This window comes from Pleurodeles waltl, chromosome 3_1 (assembly GCF_031143425.1).
Source record: "Pleurodeles waltl isolate 20211129_DDA chromosome 3_1, aPleWal1.hap1.20221129, whole genome shotgun sequence".
Taxonomy (NCBI): domain Eukaryota; kingdom Metazoa; phylum Chordata; class Amphibia; order Caudata; family Salamandridae; genus Pleurodeles; species Pleurodeles waltl.
Genome location: NC_090440.1, coordinates 364,352,986 through 364,380,816, shown reverse-complemented (window position 1 = coordinate 364,380,816; position 27,831 = coordinate 364,352,986). Strand labels below are relative to the sequence as shown.

Sequence of the window (27,831 nt, the reverse complement as noted above, 5' to 3'; positions counted from 1 at the left end):
GTGAGGTTGTATTGTAAGTACCCCCCTACATATCTTCCTGTGCAGTCCAGTGTGGTGACCTCTGAGTTGTGTATGAAAGTGTCAAGTGGAGAATCAGGCTGGGATGGGGAATGCTGTGGTCTCGGTAGAGATGAAGGTGTGGTGGAAAGTGAATGTCTGTCAGAGGGCTGGGGGCCTTGTTCAATTAACTACAGTGTTTTATCGAAATGGACACAAGAGACTCAAGAGATTACTCAAATCTCAGCTAGTGTTTAGAGACCAGTGGGAGCTTGAGGGTCCAGCCCGTGCGATGGTGAACCACAATGTGCCAGGTGGTGATATCGTCTTGGAGTTTTCGGAAGATCGGTACAAAGGTTGATGCCCTGAGGTTTCAGGGACCTGAGCTCAAGTCTTCAGGACTGGTGCCGATTTCGGCTTTGACGCTGAGGGTTTTACCTCCAATAGTGGATTAGTGCTGAGGCCGGAGAGGTCGCACCGAGTGAGACAGCTTTGATGGTTTCTTCAGCGTGAGCCATGGCTGGGCGTTGCAAGGGAAAAAGTGGTTGGGGGCCAACCAGAGCCCAAAGGAAATGGTGGCCCAGAAGCCATCTTCTGTGGATCCAGAGCGGATAGACACCTTTTTGCAGTGGGCTGCTTGATGTGCGTGTGGTGTCGAGGGGAAATGGAGAGGTGGAACCATACTCACAATCATTTGTGCACGTGGAAAGTCTTTGATTGCCAGGTCAGAGCTGGAACTAGTGTTGAGGTTTTCTCCCCATCAGCAGCTGAAGGCTGTGCATATTGTTTATCCTCGAGGTCCTGGGTGCCAAAAAAGTCTGGGGTGGCATCTTTGCTCCTATGCGACATCTCAAGGGGATAGTCCCGGCTGTGGAAGATAGGCTTTTTCAAGTGGAAGAAGCAGATCAAAAAAATGTATAATATTTTGAATATATATGTATATGGATAACAAATGAGAATTATTATTAAAGAAGAAAAAAATTATTTCACATCCAGTATTTCAGTCTCTATCCTTCGGATCGGGCTGACTCTTTGAATGTTTAGGAGAGTGATATTTTGTTTACTTACTGTACATTGCCCTGAATCTCTCTCCGTATTTGGGGAGGGACCCTGTGTTTTACTGGGCAAGTTAGTGACTACATTTGATGCTGTGTAGTTTACACCATGTGAGCTTGCACACCATTCACAGAGCTATTAGCAGTTTTTTTCTAGCTTAAAGCGCTGGCTTAGTACCCTAAAAAGCTCAATCTGTATCGTTGCAGGTAGGCTCTAAGTCTAGTGGGTTAGAAGGTTGCAAGGATCACTAAGGCATATTTGAAGGCTGCAGTGTTCCTGGGAAAAGGTCTGGGGAGACAGTGGCCTAATGTCAAAATCAGGAATGTTGTCAAGTGAGATTGCAGAGCTGTGAACCCTTTCTTCTGAAATAAGCATTATCCTTTTAATGGATTTTGAGGGCCTTGATAATCACCCAGCATCTTTGTTTATTGTTTGGTCATCACTATCCCCTACTTTGTGTTCTGCACATTCCTTGGGAGCTTCAGGTGTAGAAACATTAAATATTGCTCACCATCTGAGTGCTTGAGAATGGAGTGACCTGGTCTATAAGAAGGAAAAATAAACTATATCTCATCTGCTGCTGTGTTGCTGACCATGACTGCATGCCAAGAGCAGGTAAGATACAGTTTATCATATACTTATACAATAACGATTTAATGTTGTCTTCCTACATTTCATTCCATTGAAATATATGCATCCATAATTTTAAAGTCTGAATTACACCTTTGTATACTTCTCACAGGACAGCGCAACAAGGTACAGAGCTACTACAATGTCTTGTCCTGTTGACTCACACTAGGTTTCCTTTTTCCACATAAGAATCTATGAACTGATGACTAAGACCTACATGGTTCTACTTTAATTGGCCTACCTTACTTCTTTGTCATAAAATGATATATACCTTGCTTCTCACATTTATGACAGATACCATGTAACTTCTAAACAATGTACTGTTGATTACAACTTATTCACTATGTCTAGCGACAATGCTAAAAATGCACATTTGTACCTGGTTTACCTGCCTTACCTACCCCTTCTTCTCTTCCTCTATAATGACTATTCACATTTCAGGGGGCTCCACTTAGCATTTTTATGTATAAAACAAACATATTTGGTTTTGGAAGAACACAATGCTCTTTCTGGTGGATACTCTATCTAATAGAAGATTGCTCATCTTTACAATGTTTCCAGGTGTTAGACTGGATCCAGTAGATTTTACCAGCATTAAACCACGCTGGTGGATGGCAGAGACTTCGGCCTGCCCCGGAAGTGACACATTTAGATGCATACAAGCACACTGATATCAGTCTCTGATTCTGCCTCGGACACACAGCCCAACAAAAATAGTGTGACGATTCCTAGATTAGGGCCTGTTTAGATTGGAAATTCCACAGAACGGGGAGGAAGGATGGTGGAGAGGAACATGAAGTCAGACAGAGCAAAAAGGTAAGTAACTTGTTTTTGATAGTCTAACTGCAGATAACAAAGCAGTACCTCCCAAGGTGGTGGGCAGGGAAATGACCCAGAACAAGAGGTTCTGCAGCACTGAGCCTATCACAGCAGGAATGATTCATGAACGTGTGTAATGATGACCCATTGTGATCTGAAATATGTCAAGAACAGGTACTGCACATCCTAGTGCAGTGATAGAAGCCTTGGCCCCCGGAGGAAAGGACCCTCAACTCCCCAATGGGATGCTTCTTGGCTACTGTGTAGCAGATTCTGTTGCAAAGGTCTATCCACTTTCAAAGAGTCTTTTTCAGCACTGGTTCGCATTCCTTTGTCCCAGAAAACCCTTCAAAGGGCAGATTGTCCACTTGTTGGTTTTTGGTGACATCAATGCATAAACTCAAATCTCTTTAAGGATCCAGTCAATGGAGTCTCACCTCCTCTTTCAAGGGGTGAGGAAGAGAAAAGATTTAATTAGTAATGAATTGTCCAAGGTGAAAGGATGGTTAATCTTTAGGTACAAAGGCTGCCTTGGTCCACAGCACCGAGCCAAGGTCACTGCCACCAGAAACACAGTCTTCAAAGCCAGGAGATGCAATGGATAGCTGTGGATGGCTTTGAATGGCTTGCACATAAAGAAAGTGGGGACCAAATTGACATTCAAAAGTGGCATCACAGAAGTGTATTTGGAGGAAATAAGTGATTCAAACCTTTCAAAAATCTCATCATAATAGATGATTTCATCAGGTACGGCTGGTACATTAAAACGTAAAAAGGCCCAAAGAGCTGACAAATAATTTTTAACTGTGTCAATGCAAGTCCTTCCTGGGCAAGAGATAAAACAAAGAACAGGACATCCAACAGTTTAGACTGCTATGGAGCAGTACTGTGTGTGGCACACCAGGCTATGAACTTGTCCGAGCAACCGGGGTGGAAAGACTTAGTAGAGGGACAGCTAGCAGCCATGATGACATCTACAACACTGGACAGAATACTGATTGTAGTCAACTGTCACTGCACATGTGAAGGTGCTATTTGTGCAGGTTTGTGTGCAGGATCCTGCCCTGCTGCTACGGCAGGAGGTCCTCCAGAAGCAGTAGCCTGACATGAAGTTCCACGAATCACACTGCCTTTGCTCCGTCCATGCCCACTACAATGACTTGGGCCTGGTCGTTCCTGATCTTCAGGACTTCGGGCAGGAGTAGACTTCCGTTCTTGCTTAACACAATTTATGCAAAATTACAGAGCTTATGCTATTATGGGAAATGCTCTGCTGCTCCTGCCAGCTCTAGAAGTGGAGCACCTCCTGATAATGCCCAGAACCCCACCCTGCCCTGCTTGTTGCAGTAATATATGGCAGTGTTGGGACCCATGAGAACCCGAGCCAGCCTCCTTCTGATGGACAGCAGGAGAGCCTTAAGAAGCAGGCAAAGAGCTTGCAAATCCAAGAGGTTGGTGAGGCAACTGATCTTCGTTGGAGGCCAGAGTCCTCTGATCTTCACCTCTCCCAGATGCCCTCCCCATCCTAGAAGTGCTGCATCTGTCATCACCTTCATCTCTGGGTTTTTGAGTGAGAGGGGTCTGCTGCTAGTGTCATGGTGGAGGAGTCACAACACCCGGTCTTTTGCAGTCTCCTGTGAAACAGTGCATGGAATCCAAAAGATTTCAGGGTGCTGAACCCACTGTAACTTCAGTTTCCGCTGCAGAAAGAGCCTGCATGTGCCACCTGGCACAGTAGACTAGAAAGGTCCAGGATGACAAAAGGCCCTAAAGCCTTGCAGCCAGTCTCACCGAGACCCAGGATCGAAGCTGAAACATCGGAATCATAGCTAGAATGAGCTGTTGGTGGGAAAGCCTGAAACTGGATCATATCCAAGATGACTCCAAACAAGAGGAGCTTCTGCAAAGGAGTCAGGCTTCACTTTGGCTAGTTGATTGTGAACACCAGCAATGTGTGTAGCCCACCGTAATGTGGATGTGATTAGATAGACAAGAGATGTTCAAATGTAGGTGGGAGGTGTGGTGTGTCAGAAGAAATAACAGGACATCGCCATGTAGGACTATCTGGAAGGCCCACCTGTCAGATGTTATATTCTGCCATCCTGGATAAAGTGTCTGATTCAGTCTCCCACAGAATCGTCATGTGCTGCTAATGGCAAACTAAAGTGACTAGAGTTCCATAGAGAGGGGGAGCTGGTAACTTCACTACCTTGGATGGCCTGAGCATTTTCTGATTGATCCCCACCTGACCGGAAAGGACTGGGGGACCAGTTCAGGGCAATAGTCCTTGGCATGGGCAGTACGCCAGTTCTCTGAAGTTACCTCAAAAGGGGTGACACTAGTGAGGATACAGTGTTTTCTTTAAAGCATTTCAGCGTTGAATCGGGCTTCTCATCAATGGGCGAAACCCATCAAATGGCATGTTTCCAGAGAAGCTTGTGGATTGCTTCCAGGCCTACCAATGATGCACTAAACTAGTGCCAACTACTCTGCCCAACCATACGAAAATGTTCAGCTCAGAGAGATAACATACTTTTAAGCATTCTGGATAGTTTGATCCAAATAGGCTCCAAATTCTTCAGGACTGCTGGCAAATTCTCACCAACTACGACCCATAAAGCATGGGTATATCTTCCCAGCAAGCAGGTGGCACTGTTTTACCCAACGGTAAGCTGGCTGAGGAAAACAGCCACCTCTCAAAAGTCTCAAGGCATTTCGAATTTGTCAGGCAGAGTCATGGGGAAAGAATTTAGGTTCACCCAACTGGTGGAAGCCTGAATCAGCAAACTGTGGTGTAGGGTCTGTGTCAGAAACTCTTTGTAGTGGCATCTTACGACCTGCTTAGTTACTGGAGGGCATGAACAGAAGCTTAGATGAGGTGCCCCACAAAGGCGTCAAGTCAGGACCTCATGAAATGGGAGAAAAACTTCTGATTAAGTTTGTCCAGGATGTGAAACTTGTTAGAACATGCTTCTGACCTCCATAGCGGACAATCACAAGTTCACAACCTTCACTGCATGCCACATCACCATGGCAAAGGAGGCACTCTCTTCTGTTGAGAGCCCAGTGTCTGGGGAAAGTGTCCAACCCAATGCCATCCTGCAAATCTAGATATAAATGTCAACTTCATAATGTTGGGAAAACATCACCAAAGGCTGGCTGGTTCTGGTCAGAGTCCAAACTGACATGTTGGTGGAGAGCTGGGATGCAGCTCCAAAACAGAGGCATAGTTCTGTTTGAATCTAAATGAATTGGGCCCAGATACTTCAGTATGGTGTTAAGAGCCGATCTTGAGTGAGGCGAGGACAAATTCAGCTCTAAGCCAGAACAGATGATAGGAATGGTTTCGGTAAGAGCCCCCTTCGGCATGATTACCCCCCCACGTTTTGGTGATTTTGATGCCGACTTTACAAAGTGTGCTGGGAACCTGCTAACCAGGCCCCAGCACCAGTGTTCTTTCCCAAAACGGTACCATTGTTCCCACAATTGGCAAACCCCTGGCACACAGCTAAGACCCTTGTAAAAGGTACCCATGGTACCAAGGGCTCTGTGGCCATGTATTGTGCCACCCTAGGGGGCTCCTCACCAAACCCTTGCACACTCCCATTGCAGCTTGTGTGCATTGGTCAGGAGAAAAAAGCAGAGTTGGCATGGCATCCTCCTCAGGGCCCCATACCCACCAACCACTGCCTTTGGCAGAGGTAAGTCACCTACAGTGTCTAAGTCCATTCTTAGACATTTTAAGGGCAGAGTGGCCATACTGAGTACATGGGCTAGGAGTTTGTCATTACGAACTCCCCAGCTCCATGATGGCTTCACTGAAGTATAGGAAGTTTGGTATCAAACTTCTCAGCACAATAAGCTCACACTGTTGCCAGTGTTGGGTTTATTGTAAAATGCACCCAGAGGGCATCTTAGAAATGACCATTTTAACCAACCCTTTAGTGCAGCACTGACCAGTCTGTGTCATCCTGCCACTAAAAGACAGGTTCTGACCTCATGGTATGAGAACCTTTGTGCTTGGAGGCCAGAAACAAAGCCTGCTCTGGGTGGAGGTGCTTCTCACCTCCCCCATGCAGGAACTGTTACACTTGGTGGTGAGCCTCAAAAGGCTCAGGCCTTCTGTTACAGTGCCCCCAGCTAGTGGATATGCCCACCCCTCCAAAGCCCCACTTTTGGCAGCAAGTCCAGTGGGAAAATTAGGTAAAACAGGGAGGAGTTACCAGTCCAGTTAGGACCACCCCTAAGGTGTCCAGAGCTGAAGTGATCCCCTCCTAGTAGAATCCTCCTTGGTTTGGAGGACAGGGACCACTAGGGTAAGAAGTGTGTCCACCTCCCCAAAGGGAGTGAGCACAGAAAGAATGTAGCCACCCTCAGGGACAGTAGCCATTGGCTACTACCCTCTGACCCCTGTAGTGCCCCTAAATCTAGGATTTAAGGGCTCCCCTGAACCTAGCTCACCAGATTCCTGGCAACCTCAATAAGTAGAAGAAAGAAGAAGAACTGCCTAGCCGAACCCCCAGCAGTAAAGACTCAAGATGACAACTAACTTTGCCCCAGCCCTACCGACCTGTCTGCAGCTTCAATGACTCTACTACCAAAAGGTGACTCATCCAGCAGGACCAGCACTCTCTCCAAACCCCCAGAAGACTGCCTGCCCACCATAGGACCAAGAACTTCCGAGGACAGCAGTCCTGTCCAGAAGAAACCCTCCAAGAGGACTCCAGAACTGCCCCGGATCAGAGAGTCCTGCCCACTCTGCACCCGACGTCCACAGCCGGTGTCCAGGTGGCCCACCAGTCCAGAGCAGGTCCCCCAGGCGATTCGAATTTTGTGTCCACCCTGGGTTAACCCCCGGGCCCCCCTATTGAAAAGCATTGGGAGCCTGACGCTGTGTGTGTACCCTGCACCCAGCTGCCCCTGTGCCGCCCAGGGGGGCATTTGGTGCTGACCCCACCAGATGCTCACCAACACCCCCATGTCTGCCCTCAGCAGCACGTACCTGCTAGCAGATCTCTTTCCGAGTGCTCCCAGTCTCCAATGGATTCCATTCTAAATCTACCTTCAACTTTGACCTCTGTACCCAGCCGGACCCGTGATGTTGGTGGTGTAAGTTTGTAGTCATCCTGAACCCCGACCTGTGGGCATCCTAACCCCTGGAGAATAGAACTGTAAGTGGAGTACTTGTCTCAAAACTGCACTAACACTTTCGTACCCCGTAGGACTGTCCCAAAAATTGCACTGTCAACTTTTAAAAGTGAAAAGCATTACTTGCTTGTAAACCGTTTCCTTTGCCAAACCTAAACAAAGTGCTATTGATACAAATGTTCGATACTTACTTGCAAATGTACTTACCTGCAACAAGATCCTTTGGGTTCTAGAAACCAAGTAACAAAATATATCTTTCTAATAAAAATACATTGGCCTGGAGTTAGTCATTGGGTGTGTGCGCCTCATTTTTTGCCTGTGTGTGTGTGCAACAAATGATTTGCACTACCCCCTGATAAGCTGTAATGATATCTGTATGTAACCACTGCTCCACAGTGACCACTGACTCCATTTTGTGCTTAACTTAGCTTTAAACGCCATCACATTGGTGGTGCAGGTATTTTTCCATGCAAAACTTATGCAATTTGTTTTTTGCTCATGTTTTCACTCTTTGTGCTCTTTCCCACCAAGGGCAGCGACATAACATGGAGGAGTGAGGGTAAGGTAAGTATGTACCAGAAGTATGTTTATGGTACTGTAGGGAACAGCTCGGTCTTGAGACTGAAGCTTGGGATGTGGTCAAATCTCTAACGTGCTCTTTCAACAAGGACTAGTTCAGCCAGCGATTGAACAACAACTCACAATATGGGAAGGGGGGAGTGTCTAGAATTCTCCTCTGTAGCTTGTTTAAGGTATTTAAGAGGGAAATCCGACGACTGGGGTTAGAGACAGAACTCATCCCGGGAGGGAAATTCCTTCGCCTCGTTCGCCTTGAGGGTCATTCTTCTCTCTTTCTGCAGTCGTCTGGGTTCTCAGCTTGAAGTTGGAATCCCTGCCTCGCCCCACGGTGATACATTTTTAATTCTTATTTTAAGCTTTGCGTTGTGAATGAATACATAATAACTGTATATGCAGATATATAATTCATGATTAAAGTACAGTATTTTCATTGTTTGTTTCTATGATCATTATTATTCCAATGCTGTGATTATTTTTGGAAGTGTATTTGTGTTGCTGCCTTTGACCTGCATGTTTCACCTATTCGAACCTTAAAAAGTGCTTTAATAAATGTATTATTCAGACTAAGAGCTCTGCATTGTTGGAATTCCTTGTATTCGCGTTTCCTCTCAGTCTGAAATAGAAGCAAAACATAACTGCTCAACCAGACTACCACAAAAGAGAGCATTAGTATTATCTACTTTAGCCTCTGTTCAGCCTCTGGGCACACTATATCTCTGTGCACACTATATCTCATTTTGATATAGTACATACAGAGCCAGTTTCCTACAAATGTACTCAGTCACTAGCAAAGTCAGTGATGGTGTCAATATCACACAGACTGGCATAGTCTTGGTGCCGCATTGGAAGCCTGCTCCAGCATCAGAGTGGAACCCAAGGTGGGGTGCTGGAGGCACAGATGGTACAGAGGGCAGCTCACTGTTGGTATTCTGAATGGAAGCCTCTGCGAATCCTTGGGCCAGATGTTCCAGAGAAAATTTGCAACAAGGTGTTGCAACGTCACTGGCGGATTCAGACACTCACAGTGCATCAGGATCAGTTTTTGAATTGGTTCTTTGTCAGAGGATCAAGAGCAAAACCAACCACAAGGCACCCGGATATCCTCACAACTTCTCAGGTCATCACTGGGGAACGGAGTAAGATCTCACTTGCCCATTTTATGCTTAGACTTCGACTTACCCTAAGACCAGGCTCTCGATGAAGACCTGTCAAAGGAACGTTCTTGAGAGCAAGAATGGGTCTCCTTCAACTTGAGTAGGAGCAAGACTTCCAAGGCTCCTTCCGGTGTATGGCAATGTCCAATTTCGCTTCAAGTTCCTGGATCGCCTTCGGGTTCATAAAGGCGCATGCCTCGCAGGACTTGAAGTTACATCTTTGACAGTCCCAACAGGGTAACACCTGTGGGCAGGCAGGATGGGAATTTGAAAGTGTGTATAATGCAAGTCAAACTGTACCATTCATTTCCCGGGCCAATGGCAGAAAGGATCTTAGCTAGCGTGAGCATTTTGAGCTTTTCCATCTTAAGGAATAAATCAAGAGGGTGCAGGTGTAGAACACGACAAAGGTGTCTGCCCTTTTTAGGTATCAGAAAACAGCAGGAATAGCAACTACGACCTATCCCTGGCATTATCTCCCTCTCTATGGCTCCCTCTCTATGGCTCCCTTGGTGAAGAGAGCCGTCACTTCCTGGCAGAGAAGGGATAGGTTATCATCCATCAGTCCGTTGCAAGTTGGTGGAATGGGGGCAGGGCAGTCACGAAGGGGAGGAAGTAGCCCCTTCAGGTGATCCTGCAACCAGAAAGTATCCTGCAATAAAACGGTCAGTCTTGAGGATAGTAGCACTGATTCCTCATTTGTTGAAGTGCTCTGCTCCTTTATCCTAGTAAAAACCACTGAATGAACTTGAGAATAAGCCAGCACAAGTCAATCGTTAATATAAGTTGTGAAAAGGGCTCAAACTTGATAAATAAGGGACCAGAATGTATTCCGACATCACTGCTGCTGGGCTGAGTATTTTCAGTACAAAGGAGGAACCCCCAAAAGAAATACAGTCAGGGGACCTTAAGAAATGTACCGGTTAAGTGGGGAAGAACCTCAGAGGCTGAACCTTGCCCTGGTGGAACCAACACAAGCTTGTATGTCACCACTATGAAATGGCTATAGAAGAAACAAGTAGAAACTCAATCCATCAAATCACTATAAGATTTACAACAGCAAGAGTGTCTCTTCTTAGCCAGTTTACACAGTAGTTATGGAAAAAGTACCTTTCCGCCCCCTATCTAGTGTAGCAACACCTGCCAAAATAGCAACACAGGGAGTGGCGAGTGCAGGGAGATAAAAGCACTGGGTTAATTATGGAGTAAGACAGGAAAATTTACGACCTGTAAACCCTCGCAAACAGATTATGTCCCTTTGCAACAAAGCAACCCTTGAAGACTTCTCCCCTCCCTTGACATGCAGTTGTCTGGGCCAGCTACGGCGCCACATCAATATTAAGAAGACCACAGAACAGTCTGTGTTCGTAATAGGGCAGCTGCAGTCAGATGGGCCAGAGACGCAGACCTTTACATATACTAAAGTATTCTCAGGTTTTATAAGAACATATAAAACGGACTCAGAATGGAATATCAATGAGCTCTCAAGAGCAGCAAAGGTGGCAGCACAGGGACACTGAAAGGCTGCCAAGGGGGAATTATTCCCAGAAAAAAACAGCAATGGCTGCATTCATTTCTATCAAAGTTTTACATTGCAAGCAAATGATAATGCTGCTTATACTGCACCTGTATTGACACCACCAGTCACTATCCAGGCTCCGGTTGTCACAGCTGCTTTGATAAGACCTTTGCCAATCAATTGCTTGATACGTGGGTGAAGTTCAAACTTTTGCATTCCACCATGTACAGAGATAACGAGCTTGGGCAGTTCCATCTGCCATTCCTTTAGCATGAGCTGCAGAATAGCTTCAGGTTTGGAGTCATGGGACAACCTCACATACTAAGAAGGAAAGATTATGAAACAGATTATATTAATTCATGTTTTATAATTCCCAGATTAAACAGTACAAGATCCAATTAAACATTTAACAACATAAATACATTTTCAATTTAAATGACTAAAAATAAAATTGAAAACAATTTATTGGCGTTTGCCTGTAAGGGTTAAGATATTTTGCATGCAAAAGATGTGACCCATACGCTGTCAGAGAAAATATAAATATCTGTTTGAATATAAATAAATGTAAAGAGAAATACAAGAATAAATAGTTCAAAATCTAGTTAAAGTAGCATTCCTGGCAGTTGTCTGTTTTATTTCAAAGGATTTAATGCCTACCTATTAATATATGTGTGTAACGGTCCTCTGATGTTTAAGATTACCATTGGAAACCTGCTGATAAAAGAAACATGCATTCTGGAAAACAAAGATGCTAACTGGCAGCACAGGGTCCTTGAATATGTAGTACACGCTTGCTGCCATCTCTAGGTAAAGAATCATCTTCCGAAGGACAGAGAAAGATAAAAATACGGAGCATTTTTGCTATCACTGCTTAATTTCTGGGAGATTCTAGAGACAACCAATTTATAGTGTTGAACGATTTAAATATGTTCAAACGCGTCCTTTTCTTATATATATAGCGTAGGGCATGGTGTTAAGCCAATAAATTGACAGCGATTACAGTTCATTTAATTATTCTACAAACAGGTAGCACAGACACAAATCTGTTTTAAATGAAACTGTAGAGGTCTGCTGAAAAGAAAAGTGAATTCGAAATGTAGAAAATATTTGTCACAACCCAGAACACTTCTTGAATTGCTCATTTATACCAAATGCATATAAAAACGAGCAGCAGCAGATATCTTAAGATTTCTTCAGATATCTTCAGACTTCCTTCTAAAATGTATTAGGGGTACTCTCCTTACTTGAATGAACTGGAGGCAGCAACTTCTTCCTGACTCCAGGGCCTACAACGGAGGACAGTGAAAGATAAACTTTCAAGACTAGAGCACCTTGTGAGACCTATAGTCCTTCTGTGGAGGCCTTGAAAAATTGGCAATGGCCGATGCAAAAACGTCATCCACTGCTATGTCCAGAACACTGTGAAGTACAGTCAACAGAAATTTTGAAGGAGTCTTGAATTACAATGTCTTAAAATTATACGAGGTTTCAACTAGAGAAGTCGTAATGTCATTAATATTCGAAGCAAAGCTACTGGAGATTTAAAAATAGCTACATAATTCACCGAAGAAATACTTGAAATTGCATTCTCTGAAAAGTCACGAGGACGTGTTTGCAATTTAGGGGTTCAGCAATGAGGCATCAGTCGACGTCTAAGCTCAGTATTAAAACATTAGCAGGAATGGTGGCAATGGAGAAGACTCTGTGACGGGTTTCCTAGGGGTGCCACAAGGGTCCCCTACCACCCTTGCTTGGCTGGGGCCTTTACTTTCCAACTGTACCTGCTGAGGCTGTAAATGGTGCTGTAAACCAACTACTGCCATACTCCGTACTCATCTAGGATGTGAGAATCCGATTTTTCGCAATAAGATAAAACAAAAGAAGCAGAGCAAGTGTTGTGACCCTTGATCAAACATTAGAAAAAACACAAGTGCCAGGTGATGTTCACTGTACTGTAGGAAACTAAATCACTTAGCTTCCATAAACTAAAAGTGACCTCTGTTAAGGGCAGTGTCTAACTGGCCCCATTTCCCGCTTTAGAATTTACATTTCAGGAGGAGTTAACATATACATTCCATGACTTAATTTCATTTTAATCTTACAGTGCTAAAACTGATCACAGAACCTCTTCAAAGCACAGTAAAGTAGCTATAAAAGGTCCAAAGACCACAAATAAGATACATCTAGAACTGAATCCGCTCTCCAATAGTACTAATCTACTGGTTGAGTTTGAAAGTGTCCAGAAGTCTGAACATTAACAAAGCAGGTAAGAAAAATTAGTTGCCTCCACGATGTTTAAGCCCCAATTGTTTATGCTCTGAACAATCAAATGGTGATTTCCAACTAGCATAACTAAGTTCACAGTAATATGATTCACAAAGAGCATTATATTTCACATATGGGATACAATGTTATCTTACATCTCCCACTTTCGTTACTTTAAAAGTACTACTGTATGGCTGTAGCCAAAACTACAGCCATCATATGCCAAAAGAACCCATAGGGCATGTGGAAAATCCTATTACTTTTTAGAATAGCATATACACCCATAAGTAGTGCCCTGAATACCACGAGGACTGGGTGCATAAAGGTGAAACATCACTGCACTGACAGGATTAAACGTTCTACTTCACTGCATACGTGTCAGCTGCCTTTCCCAGCTGTACAAGACAGCTAAGGAATAAATGTCATATTTTCTGAGATGGATTTACAGTAAAGTGCTAAGAATTAAGCATAAGTTGACTTGACTGTGGAAACCTTCTGTGGATAAGGGCAAGACCACTCACAATCACTGGTTAGTGACCCTTCAACAACAGCATCCCTATCCCTGGTACTACAGAACACACTGGACTTGACAAAGGACAGAAGGTGAAGAACTTGCTGCTGCATCCTGCTGCATAAGGCCTGAGATCTGAACCTGCTATCTCTTGTACCCAGGAGCCAGATAACACCTGAGGACCTACAGAAAAGGGCAAGGAGGACAACTTTCCTATGAACATCCAGAAGATTAGTGATCATTGGGAAATTTGCTGGTGCCTGGCAGAAGAGTGATTAAGTCTACCTCCCATTGCTATCTTCACTCTGTTACCCAGGAGGCTTCCCATGAGGTTTGGGAAGTTGGCAGAGACCAGGAGAAGAACTCCAGCATCCACAAAAAATAAAACCTTTTTAATCTTCAGAGTAATAGGACAAGTGAAGAGGCTACTTAAGGATGCGTACCCTCAGTGGGCAGAAGAGTGATTAAGCCTACCTTCATTCTGTTACATAGGAGGCTTGCCGCCCTGAGGTTCAGGGGGTTGGCAGAGACCAGCAGAAGAACTTCAGCATCCACAAACAGTAAAACAATTTTCAATCTCAGAGTAATGAGACAAGTGAAGAGGCTACTGAAGAATGCGAACCCTCAGTGGGCAAGATTTTCTGTCAGTCTCTTTTCTCTTTGCAGGTTTAAAGTATCTAGGTATCTCAAAGAGATTACTCCAATGCTGTGCCCATTGGTACTTTAGGTCTCACTGCAGAGCCCTCATATGCCAATGGGCATGCATCACTAGAAAGAAGCAGTAGAGCATGAAACCCAACAGCATAAGAGTCAGTCTCACCGAGATCCAAAATAGAGGCTGAAACATCAGTATCATAGCCTGAGTAGCCTCAACTCGCTGCTCAGGTGGATAGGCACGAAACTGCACTGAGTCCTGAACACCCAGATGTAAGGGAACATCTGACAAAGAGTTGGGTATGGTTTTGTCATGTTTATAGTGAATCCCAGCGAATGCAGCAGGCTCACTATAGTCTAAAGATGAGCGGCTACTATCTGGGGCGAGCCAGGCTTTAACAGCAATCGTCAAAGTAGGAGAATACTGGAACCCCTGACCTCTGCAGATATACCTCAATCACGTTGGTGAACACATGACAGGTGCTGGTAAAGCCAAAGGTGAGCACAGAAACTGAAAGTGCTTGAGGCCCACTGTTAACCACAGGTAACACCTATGGGCAGACAGGACAGGGATGTGGAAGTATGTATCCTGCAAGTCAAATGCTACAATCCAGTCTCTAGGATCCAGGACAGACAGGACTTGAACCTATGTGCGCATTCTGAACTCCTTTTTCATGAAGGAGTTGAGAAGGTGCAGTTCTAGGATAGGACAAAGGCCTCCATCCTTCTTGAGCAACATTAAAGTAGCAGAAATAGCAACCATGGCCTACTTCTGATACTGGCAGCCTATCTATGGCTCCTTGGCCAAGAAAGCCAACACTTCTTGACAGACAAAGGAGTGATGGTCCTCCGTCAGTCAGTCATAAGTTGGTGTCATGGTTGTGGGGTGTTCAGAAAGGAGATGGTGTAACCCCTTTTAACTATTTGTAAAACTCAATCGTTGAATGTAATTGACTGTCAATGGTGCCGGTGATGGCTTACCCTGCCTCTCACTGGATGCCTACGGTGGTATGAGAGCAAACTAAAGGGGTTCGAAGGCTGCCGGTGGAGTGGTGGACTGGTCCAACCTCTGACTAGTGGTCCCACGAGGTATGTGGGTATCACGTCTTCGACCACAAAATAGGCTGGGAAGCCTGTTGGCCTTGGTGGTTGGAAGGGAATGAATGTGCAGTAGTGGCAGAAGGCAGACTGGGGATGGTGGAGGAGAGATCAAGCCAGCCCATGGTGAGGCTCCAAACCACTGGCATCTACCAGACCCTCACACTAAGTCCTCTGTCATCTAGGGGATGCTGATATCCATAAAGGTAATCAAACCTCTGCCATTCATCACCCTGTCCAGGCCTATCAAATGAAAAAGGCGCTGGCTCCACATACATGCTGCTGATGTGTTGCTTAATTTATCTACAGGACTACTTTTTTTAATTTTTTTAAAGGAAATAAAAACAAAATGGACAACTCATCCATTAAACTGTAATTTCTATTTGGTTTTGGATTAAAAAAATAAGGATACTGATTTAGCTAGGCATTAGCTTGATAAAGGAAACAATGCACCTCTTCCCCACAATAAAACTTAGGGATTTGTGATAAATAAAACTCACAGTGGGTCACCTCCGACAATACAGACCCCAAGTGACCTCTTAAATGACCTTCCAACACAATTCTGATATAGCTATAACTGTTTATTTCTATACTAAATTGAAGATAACCTGCAACCATGCAAGTGCAATTATATATTTATTAATTGAGGCCTCGATATTGAATTTTATGTGGTGCCCACCTCAATGGTAACACAGCTAATATATTAGTTTCTTACTAGACATTATTCTGACTGGCATGTAGGGCAGCAACAAAGAACCTCTACTTTTGTCCGTCCTGGACATGTTTCTGTATGTTACTCCAGCTATGGTTTGCGGTCTTCATTTCTGTTTCCACAGTTTGCATCTTAGTTTTCTTTAGCCTGCCTCTCTTCAGTTTGCCTTAAGGGGTTCAGTCTCTATCACAAACTGCACTTGTGATGGATTCTTCTCCTCTTCTAATGGTTTGTCCTATCCATCTTCATCTTTTTCTCTTAATGATGCTCTCTTGCTTGCATATGGTGAGCATTTCTGGGTTTGCGGCTAGAAAATTTGACTAGATGCAAGCCCTCCAACCCCTCTGAGGACCCGATGAATCATAGGTTGTTCCACCAGGACCTGTTTTTCACATCCTCTGCGAGGGCCTCAAAAGTACTGGTAGTAGTATGGAGTTTGGACACAGAGTGCCTGAACCATGATTTTAACTTTAGCTGAGTGAAGCTTGGCATAAATGATACATGTAACTATCAAATATTTAATTAAAACAGTCAACCTGTCTGTAGGTTCAATGGACAGCAAGTATGAAGTTTGGCTAGAAAATAATCTTTTTGTTATGATTAAACAATTTATCCAGTTTCCTAGCAGCTGATCTGATGGATTCCTAATTTCTATATTTTAGGACCCTATGAACAATTGTCCAGAGGCTTCATATTTTGCACAAGAAAATATCAGATAACGTAGCTTCAGGCAGGATATTTCAAATCAGTTTTTCCACCAAGAGCTCCATGGGGCCAATTCTCACTATGATTTCTTGTGCTTCTTTTTGGACTTACCTGAAGACTTTGACCATAGCAAGGCCATGCCGGGAGACCGACTTTAGGAGTGGGAATGGGACATTCATTTCAACTTTGACCAGCCACGGTACGGAGTCTTCTGATACTCTGCTAAAGAGTTTTGCCTTGCAGTTACTTATGGCCTTTGGGCTTACACAGTGGGCAGTTATCTCAGGCCTTGGAGTTGTGCCCAACCCTAGGCATCACAGGCGTATCCCATGGGGTTTTGTGACAGACATCTGTTTGTGACAGTCCCTACAAGGTTCAAACCCTGTTGTTTTGTTGGGTGATTTATGTCCCTTACTCACTTGTAAAATTTGGTGTAAAATACTCAAAGACAAGAAGGGTACAACTCAGTATTCGAATCTGAAGGTAAGAAAAGGAAAGAACTGATGTCAGTGCACCTGGTTGACTCTTCTATGAGGCACACTTGTCACTCCCAAGGCAGGATGACATCAGTGTGCAGTCACACAACATCACCTATCAGTGCACAGGAGTACTGCTATAGAGTTTCCGGATCCAGTTTTACACCGGGGAAATAGTCACAAGGTGAGGAATCTGCGATTAGAAGTGTCCATCAAAAAAGAAAGGTTACAATAAAAGAAACACAGAAGACAACAGGAAAAAGCTAATAGGATAGGGAAATAATTCAGGAATGAATTGAGGTGACAATTAAACGTGGGTTTTGAATACAATTCTGAAAGCCTGACGACTATGTTGTGTCTAACATTGGGGTGGCCAAGAAATTACAGCCACTGGTTGCGTCTCTCATGAGTGACTGTTTTAATGTCTCTGTGTTTCAAAACATACAAAGAAAAATAATCACTTATGTTATTATTCTTATGAATCATATTTTAACATACCTTTGCTCTGTATGAATGTGAACCACCTTGAAAGTTAATGACACCATAAGCATCTGTTGGACTTTCCTCTGTGTGCTTCTCTACCGACCATTCCTCAATTTCTTGATTTAAATTTTCACCCAGTTTCACATCGGAGTATTTCATAGCAACACTTGCAGTAAAACAAGCATGCTGTCTCACAAGACGACCACAACAGCACCTGATAGAAAAGAATACTGCAAATTAGTTTAAGTCTTAAACACAACGTTTCTGATTTAAAATGCTTAACAGTCTGGAAAAAAGCAATTTTACAGATTAAGTATTAATCAAAGTTTTCCCAATTTCTGATTTAACATAATCACTTTACATATTTCAAGTAACTAACATTACAGTGTTTCACCCTCTCTGAGATGGTTACTCTATGCTCGGTATAACCATATATATGAATTTGAGCATTCCTGGTGCTCTGACTTTTAACTTTAGTTGCTTTGGGTGTTATTCCTAGTTGTTCTATGTCTCCTGATTATCTTGTGTACAACTTTCTCATGTTAAAAGTTGATTCATACGTTGTGTAATGTTATCCTTTTCAATTCTGATTAGGTATTGCTAGAAGGGCATCCAGAATTCTTGAGGTCTGGCTGGTAGATGCACAGTTAAGAAATAGATGCCAATTCATTACAGGGTACCATATCCACCAGCCAAATTTTGTGTTGAGGCTAACTGTAACTCATAGATTTTAGAAAATCCAACAGACCAAACCAATAAATGTACACATCCAGAGACCTAGATTCTGTGCAGCAATCCTTTATACCTAAGTGTTATAGAAGGATCAACAATAAGCAAAAATTGTACTCTATGAAATTAAGTTCTCACATAGCACAAGTGGGTACAGCGATAAAAACAATGTGATCATAAAAAAGGCAACAGACAATAAAGAAGTTGGTTAAAGGGCTAATAAATAGAATCACTGACTGCAGTAATGATTCAACCAATGGTTATATCCACAGTTCTTAACTGAGCAACTTATGAGTAGAACTGTCTTTACGCCCAATACTGTTGATGTTTTAACCCATAGAAGGATTTAAAGGCTCATTTATCAGGATGACAAAAGCTTTTGCAGAGTAAATGTGCCTCATTCTAGACATCAATTCAATTCAGATTTACTTGTACGCTCTGTGAAAGTGTGTTTCGTTCTGATGATGACCCTTTAAAACCTTCTATGGGCTGAAACATCAGGATTAATATTTATAAATTAATTAGCTGTTCTTTAATATATAATTTTATGTAATACAATTCCTATGATGTTGGTCTATTACATGTATCTTTGTTAGTACAGCCCTGTGGTACCACTTCGCACCATGCCCAATGTTGTTTTTCACTTCTCTGAATCAATAAAATGGGCCTTTTTTGTTGTGTGTTCCCATACCTTTTGTTATGGGTGGAGTGTGCAGGCATAAAGCCTGATTGGTCGCAGGTCACCAGTTTATCTATAACCTGAATCAGTCCGTTAACTAAGCACCAGGGGGCGCAGGACAATCCCTGGTATGTGCCCCAGACCTTTTGCTCACTCCAAGAAAGCAGACTTCACAACAGTTTGCCATTTGATGTATTCCTAGAAGACAGACCTTTTGCTTGCTTTCATACTGAGAAGGTGCAACGTTGGACTGCTATCTGACTTTACAAATAGACTTTTCCCTGCTTTCTACCTGGCCAGTCTTATGTTGAGCTGTTCTTTGATTTATATTAGATTCTACCTAATTTACAAAATAAGAAGATTTATACTAATTCACTGCAAGAACTTCTTTGGCTATCGTTCAAAGTGTGACAAATTGTGATGGGACACACACTTGTGCCAGTTCCGCACTGCTGACTTAAACATGTACTCAGCATCTTACAAATAGTTGTTTAACTATGTATGAGCAGAATATTCTAGAGGCAGAAAACATGTCAATTAAATGATGGTATACCCTGAATCCTGCAATAGTTCTACCATTGCCAAAGGAGAATGATGATGATAAAGTAGATGAGAGTGACAATGACTGAATTGTGCACTAAATCAAGGCTAGACGTTCTTGATCTATCATTTCAATTGGCTGGTTTGATTTTCTTGGGGATGGTTCTTGTTTGAGACATCATCATGGAACTCTTCCAGCAGCATATGCAGACTATAGAATAGCATATATTGTGGAGGCATTATACTTATGTAATGTAACTTCAGCACAAGCAGCAGAATTGATCGCAATTTCAAGAGCATACTGAACAGCCAATGGGCTGAGTGTTACAATCTATAAAGATAGCCAGTACGGTTTTGGAGTGGTCCATTGTGAGAAAATAGCCTCTTTCTAGCATGGTTACCCCCATTTTGTCAGTGTGTTTGATTGCGTCACTGGGATCCTGCTAGAAAGGACCCCGGTGTTTATGGGTTTTGGCCTGTTTGTCAGTATGTTTGACGGTTTTGTCAGTATGCTTGACTGTGTCACTGGGATCCTTCTAACCAGGACCCCAGTGCTTATGCTCTCTGTTCCCAAATTTGTCCCTACATACTGGTAACCCAGTATTTTATCCCAAATTGGCATACTAGTGCCCCCCTTATAAGTCCCTATTATATGGTACTTAGGTACCCAGGGCATTGTGGTTCTAGGGGATCCCTATGGGCTGCAGCATTACTTTTGCCATCCATAGGGAGCCCATGCAAAGACTTCTACAGGACTGCCATTGCAGCCTGTGTGAAATGGTGCATGCACCATTTCACAGCCATTTACACTGCACCAGGTCACTTATAAGTCACCTATATGTCAGGCCTCCCAACCCTGAAGGTGGGGTGCAAAGTACCAGTGTGTGAGGGCACCTTTGCACTAGCAGAGGTGCCCCCACGTTGTCCAATACCATTTTCCCAGACTTCGTGAGTGCGGGACGCCATTTTACGCGTGGGTTCTATTACTTACCTTTGGTGTTTTCTTACACTACCAGCACCCCTCAACACACTACACTTGCCTAAATGGGAGACCGACTTTCGCATTCCTGTATTTTAGTATATGGTTTGTGTTCCCCCTAGACCCATTGCAACCTATTGTGATTTTCAATATTTTCACTGTTTTCTAACTGTTTCTACAGCTATTTCAGCATTCTTGTGTAAATACTGTGTATATTACTTACCTCCAAAGGAAGTATAGTCTCTAAGGTATTTTTGGCATTGTACCACACTTTAACACTGAGTATTTTCTTTTGTGTGTGAGTACTGTGTGACTACAGTGGTATTGCAAGAGCTTTGCATGTCTCATAGATCAGCCTTGGCTACTCAGCTACAGCTATCCCTATACAGCCTGGCTGCTACTGTAGACACTGACTACATTTCACTAATAAGAGATAACTGGGCCTGGTATAAGGTGTGAGTACCTTTGGTACCCACTACAAACCAAGCCAGCCTCCTACATCCATGACTAAGGTCAATTGTGGTCACAAAGAGGTTTCTTGACTCCCGCTGACATACCAATTATAAAAGGGCCAAAAAGAAGAATGCTCTCGCCTTTTGGTAATGATCTTTGTGGTAGAGAGTTTATCTAACAGGAGAGTCCTCAACTTTTGTATATGCCCCCAGGCGTCATACAGGATAAGAAAAATCTTTGGAAATACCGCTGTGGGCCGGCAGGTCCATATAGACGTTGCCCTGTGCTGGATGTGTCATGCATGGATCTATGTGGGTGCCACTCATGCACTCTGACATTAGTTGCTTTCTAACTCGTTCAGACGCAGAGCCAAAATTAGATCAATCATGAGCAGTGTCAAGAACTCTGAGTTGGAAACTTATAAAAGAGTCCATGGGGAGGCTTAAGGGTCGGTTAAGAATTAGCAGTTAGATTTAGGCTGTACCCGAAAGAATGTTACCAAAGGTAAGTTACTTGTTCTTCTGATGGATGCTTTTAACAACAGATTCCTCACCCTTTGAATAGATACCAGATCAGTATCTTCTAGAATGCAGATCTGTGAACTGGCTCAAACCAAAAGGCTCTGAAGGACCAGACAAGAATAATGCCCTTCCCAGCTGAGGTGGCTGTCTAGGAAATAGTGTTGTTGTGAACGTATAAAGTGATGGCCACGAAGAATGTCCAGAACAGGCACCCCATGCACCAAATCAGTGGTAGCGGTCTTGAATCTGGTAGAATAAGGGTGCATACATTCAAGGGTCTGATTTGGGGTGAGTGCATAGCATACCTTAATGCACAGTAAGATCTACAATAAAATGGTCTCTTTCTGCACATTCTTGCCTTGTGTTGCTCCAGAGATTCTGATAAAAATATGGTAGCCCACCCAGTGTTATTTGGTATGATCAATGTAGAAGTGGAGAGCCCTTTTCTGATCCACCTGGTAAATTCTCTCCTCTTCCTCAGAGAAGTGTGGTGGAGCAAAAAAACACCAGAAAAGTGATGTTCTGACTGATATGAAAGGAACTGATTACCTTTGGCAGTAAGGCAGCTCGAGTCCGCAGAACCAGACTGTCTGGGTAGAAACTGGTGTAGGGCTGGTTAACAGACAGGACTCGTAACTGGGATACCCGCCGAGGTTATGGCAAAATGAAAGGTTGTCTTGAGGTGAAGAAGCTGCAGAGAACAACAGTAGAGAGGCTGAATGGGCACACACATGAGGATTGTGAGGACAAACTTAATGCCATTGCAAGATAATAAATGGAGAAGTAGGGGAAAATAAATTGTAACCTCTTGGGGAAACGCATAACAATTAGAAATTTGAATTATGAAAGCTTGTTCCGGCAGCGGGGTGGGGGTAGGGCACACTAAGAGGGAGCGTCCTGCCCCCCCAGAGCTTACTGAGTGGTGGCCCTCGACCAATTGGGCTTTATGCCGGTGTGCTCCACCCATCACAACTATCCATGACTGAGTGCCTGGCAAGAATTTGAAGTCTGGGAGAACTGGTGGCACTGCTGGTCCCTGATGATTAAAAGGCCTTTGACTTAGTTGAGTGGGGTTTCTAATTTGCAGTTCTGTGCAAAATGGGGCTGTTTAGGGAGCCTGTCTCATGGCTATGGATGCTATACACCAGGCCAGTGTCTAGAGTTCGGGACAATGAGTCACATACTGAGGAATTTCCTCTGGGTTAGGGACAAGACAGTCATACCTCCTCCTCTCCCCCAGCAGCTTACCCTGACCAGGGGGCCCATAGCCTGCTGGGTGCGACTGATCCACTGTGCTCCAGTCCTCGAGATCCTGGATATGCCTGGGAGATACTCGGGAGTCCGCATCAACTGGCAAAAGTCAGTGGTGTTTCCAGTAACCCACTGGAAGATACACAGGGTCTTCTCCCCTTCGCAGAACTACACCACCATTTCAAACTGGGAGCTCACAACAATTTTGGCACACACAGATTTGTCGCACACTTCTGAGACACCGAGGGGCAGCTGCAGGAGGTGGCAGATGAAGCAACACTGGTGTTCTGTCTCCTTGCAGACTCCCCCTGCAAAAACGTGCAATTTCTGACATACTGGACACTAGTGATGAACTATCAGCTCCACCCTGATGCAATACAGAACCAGTGGGAGTGGGACCTGGGTGTCCTGATGGACGAGAACTGGAGAGAGGCCATGTCGCAAACCACAAGAGGTCTCTATCAAAGCGGGCTTCGGTTTCATGCAACTGAAATTCCAGCATGCTGTCTACTTCACCAGAGCAAGGTTGAGCCGCATGGGCAAGGTGGATGATGATAAATGTCTAAGGGGGTGTCACTATAAGGAGACACTGATAAACACCCTCTGCGACTGTCTATTGACACAGACATTCTGGTCAAAGCTAGGAAGATGCAGATCGTCAGTTATAGAGGAACCAATTGAATTAACCCACAAACTGTGTACCCTATGGATACTGGGGCTCCAGACCCTCCCGAAATATATCCTATTGCTCTGGAATGTGGCTCATATTGTAGCCCGAAGAGACATAGCCCAAAAATGAAAGAATGGGCAGGTGCTCACTGTCTCCCAATGGCAAATGGGGATGGAGTTGAGCACACAATATAGAACAGGGGCTGTCCCTGAACATTTGACAAGATCTGCCTGCATCTTAGGCAAGTTAAGAACCCTACCACAACCTGGACACTGAGTGAAGAAACAGGATTGTAAGAGTTGCTTGGAATCTCTGTGGAAAGAACCTTAACAAGGGGTCTTGGTGATGAATACTAGTGTGAAGTGTGAAAGCTTGCCACATTTGATCCACACGCCTCCAACCAAGAGAACGGACACTCCAGATGAAGAAATGGTGACACAAACCTCTAATTCACCGAGTCAAGCTTGAGTTCATTACATGGATGCAGAAGGGGATGGGGGGGGAATACACAGAGTTAATGGAGAACAAGACTATCAACAACAACAAAAACAACAGCAAGAAAATTAAACTTTAAAAACTCGAAACCTAAAAACCACAACAGTATCTCATTGGTCTCCATTTGCAAGTTGTGCAAATTATAAAACAAATGAAGATGAACATGAGACAAGAGTAAGAAATCTGACAGAAGATGGAAGCTTGATAAAAATTAATCAGTCTGACAGTGTGAGGGAAGGGAAAAGAATGTTACAAACAGGAGCAAAACCTAAAGTTAGGAGATCAACAAGAGTGATAGAAGACGTTTGCAGCTCCTGAATGAGTGTATTTGGCAAAAACTGAAACAGGAGAAAGTCACTAATCTGAGAGACTATTACCTTCTGTTAGAAGAACCTCCATGAGCATGCATGACAGAAAATGTAGGTGATCAACACTGAATGATTTCCTGATGGAGCAATGGAACGGAATTTTGAAAATACATTTTTGATCTTTTTCATTCTCCAGGACTGATTACCTACTGATAGAGAACAGTCATTTAAAATGTATGTCTAACCCCAAAATTTCAGCTATAGTAGTTTCAAACCACTTATGCATTTCTATGGATATCAAGCTAGAGGAGTTTACTCCCCAACTAAAACAATGGAAAATGAATTACTTTCCCATAGAGGATGACAAAGAAACTACTAGAAGGAATTTGCCACTTCCTTAAACAGACTAAGTGTGTGGAGTCCTCTCCCGAGATGCAATGGATGCACTAAAAGCCACTAATAGAGGCCCTTTGATCAATGTAATGGCAGCAAAAAATTAAAAGGGTGACAAAATAACAAAGATTCAGAATTCAAAATTAAAATTAAGTCATACACAATTTTCTCACAAATGACATCACAAATATGATTATAACAAAATCTTGAGTCAAAAGGCGCACAAGTGGGTTTCAATAAAAAAAATAATTGGGGAAACAAAGTGAGAACCAAAATAGGCAAAATGCTGGTAAATCACTTTAAATATGGCAAAGGAAATTCAATAGTCCTTACCATTAGCAATGACCAAGGGTAGCCCAAGATATACTAGTTATATTCAAGGATTTTTACCAAAACCTTTATAACCCTAATACAGAGATTAAAATGTAAGAGTGCAGTAAATATCTAAGTAATACCTCACTCCATCGCCTTGACCAAGAAGCAATGCTGAACCTAAACAATCTAGCCACACAATTAAAAGTATACAGAGCCATGCATAGCATCAAACCTAGAAAAGCTCCAGGCCATGATGAGTTCACAAGGGAATTTTCCAAAAGCTGTGCTTATGCCTTGATTGAACCCTCGAAGTGCTATTTAAATGCTATGCAAAAGCAGGTTCAATGTCAAGGTCTGCCACCAGCGCCACAATACTGGTGATGCTCAAATAGGAGAACAACCATTTAGATGTTAAGAACTTTAGACCCATTTCACTATTTAATTACGACTACAGCCTATATGCAAAACATTTAGACACTAGACTAGCGGAAGTAATACACAAACTATCACATCGAGCTGAAACAGGATTCCTGAAGGGTAGACTCAAGTGACAATATTAGAATTTTCGGTCATGTGAAGGAGAGGGTCCAAGTCCTAGGTAGCCCAGCAGCTGCCTTTATTTTTGACATGCTCTCATGGAACTTCTTCACTTTTGTGCTCCTAAAATTTGACTGAGGAGAGGTATTCATGACCTTTCTGCATCTTCATTCTAAGCTCAAAGCATGCATAATACTCAAAGGTAGACTCTCCTCCCCACTCAAACTCTTTCAATGAACTCAACAAGTATGCCCATTATCCCAAACTTTATTTTCATTAGAAATAGAACCACTACTTTATTCATTAAGAAACAACAATAAAATCAAAGGGATTCCATTTTCCTCTGGCAAATAACCACTAACGGTCTATGCAGATAACATTTTAATAATAACTGAAGATGTAAAAAAAACCATACCCAGTACTATGGCAATTCTAAATAAATACATCACAGGCCCCTAGCTAAATACAGAAAACACAGAAAATACAACATCTTAAATGTCCCCTTTTTATTGACAGACATTGGCAAAAACAATAGATTGTGCTTATGAAAGAGGAATTGGCTTTGTCAGTGTGTTTTCACCATGTTGTACACCAGCGTGGCTGCTGTTCAGCATGGCTCAACGTTGGAATTGAGGAGAGTGGTGCAGAGTGCTGTAGAGTGGAATGGCAAAGACTGTAGTACAGCGCTGTAGCACAGTGATGTGTACTGGAGTGGCATAGAGTGGAGTCAGAGTGGCGTATAGTGGACTGGCATAGACATTGCCAACCCACCGTGAAGAAACTTACTTGTCAAGGAATATTTCCCCTCTTCATTTTCTGCTGCCCGATACCCCATCTATAAACAATGTTGCTGTCTCTCACTGGGCCTCCTCTCCTGTAAGCACTTATTCTGCCGATTCAGCAATCAGAAAATATATTTTGTAGTTCTCTAGGAGGTCAGTGCTTATCTACTGGTAACTTTCATTCTCACTGCAAGGGGCTTAAAATTATCTTTGGTAATCGCAGGCACAAGAAGGCAATCAGCTTGGAGAGAACAATGTAGGAGCCATTTTGAGTTATATGCAGAGTAGGATGACCATCGTATTTGCAAGCCCATCAATCAAGAAATGGTCCCTCCAAACCTGGCCCGAGTTAACCTTGGCTGGGCGATGCAGAAATTGTGCTGTACAAACATGGTGCTGCTTTTAAAAGTCAATGAGATTCTCATTTGGCTATTTCAGCGGTACATCTAAAATACTATTCATTTAGTTAGAACACATAGACCGTGAAAGTAATCACCAAGGGCCAAATTAAAAGCATAAGCAATCACTGCGCATCAACAGAAATTTACCAGGTTAAGGTGGTTCAAACTATACAAGGAAATGAAGCACGCTTCAACTGGATAATCAGTTGCATGACATATATTTCCTTTTTTCCTTATTAGGTTAGAGACTGCTTTAGCCCACTCACCAACATCAACTTTTGTATAACAATCCATAATAGAAATATAAACATAAATGTGAGGACTTTAGGACTGCCCCCTTTATCCATTAGTCTGTTTTTCCATTGGCTGTCTTGTACTAAGAGAGCATTTTGCCTGATCACATATGCACAGGCCCCAGAAATAAATTCAATGTTAGGACCGGAGGTGAGTATTATGCTTTACTTTCTTCACTTTATTTTAACAGCAGCCATATTATAAAACATTATGGAGAAAAAAACTACAAGTTCCATGAATACTTGGGAACAATCCATTCAAAATCCTCTGTTGATCATTCTTCTTCCTCTTTCTTTGCTGCTCTTGCAGCCGACAGTAAAGTGCAAGAGCGTTTGTGCCATGTTTATAATTAATATTTAACTATTGCCAGTAAATTGCCTGCTAATTGCCTTTTAGGTGCAGAATGAGTGCAGGAACTCTTGACGCTCCTTTGCGGTCGTTCATTCCCCTTTGGGTGCAGATGCCTCTTTAGGGTGCGTCAGGCATGTGTGGTGCGGTCTTCTGACTGCTAGGGGGCACCCACACGCTTCCTCTGGAGACATTCCTAGGTGCGAACATAATGATCATGCTTGCTCCTATCACCTTCACTTTCCAATCGTATGGGGATGCTGACACAGAGACCCTGGTGAGTCTTAAGGCACGGAGATAGTTGGCGTTCTTGCCACCATACCATTTCAC

At 43.3% G+C, this 27,831-nt stretch overlaps 1 protein-coding gene across 1 annotated transcript in view; it reads right to left on the bottom strand.

The window, feature by feature from the left end:
* Positions 1-27,831, bottom strand: part of TRPM7 (transient receptor potential cation channel subfamily M member 7) — a 1,269,618-nt gene that overhangs the window by 1,127,644 nt on the left and 114,143 nt on the right. Inside the window, exons 4-5 of the mRNA XM_069222535.1 lie at positions 17,822-18,020; positions 11,010-11,223 (exon numbers count right to left, since the gene is read on the bottom strand). Of these exons, the coding sequence (XP_069078636.1) occupies positions 11,010-11,223; positions 17,822-18,020 (413 nt within the window). The remainder of the gene's footprint in view (positions 1-11,009; positions 11,224-17,821; positions 18,021-27,831) is intronic.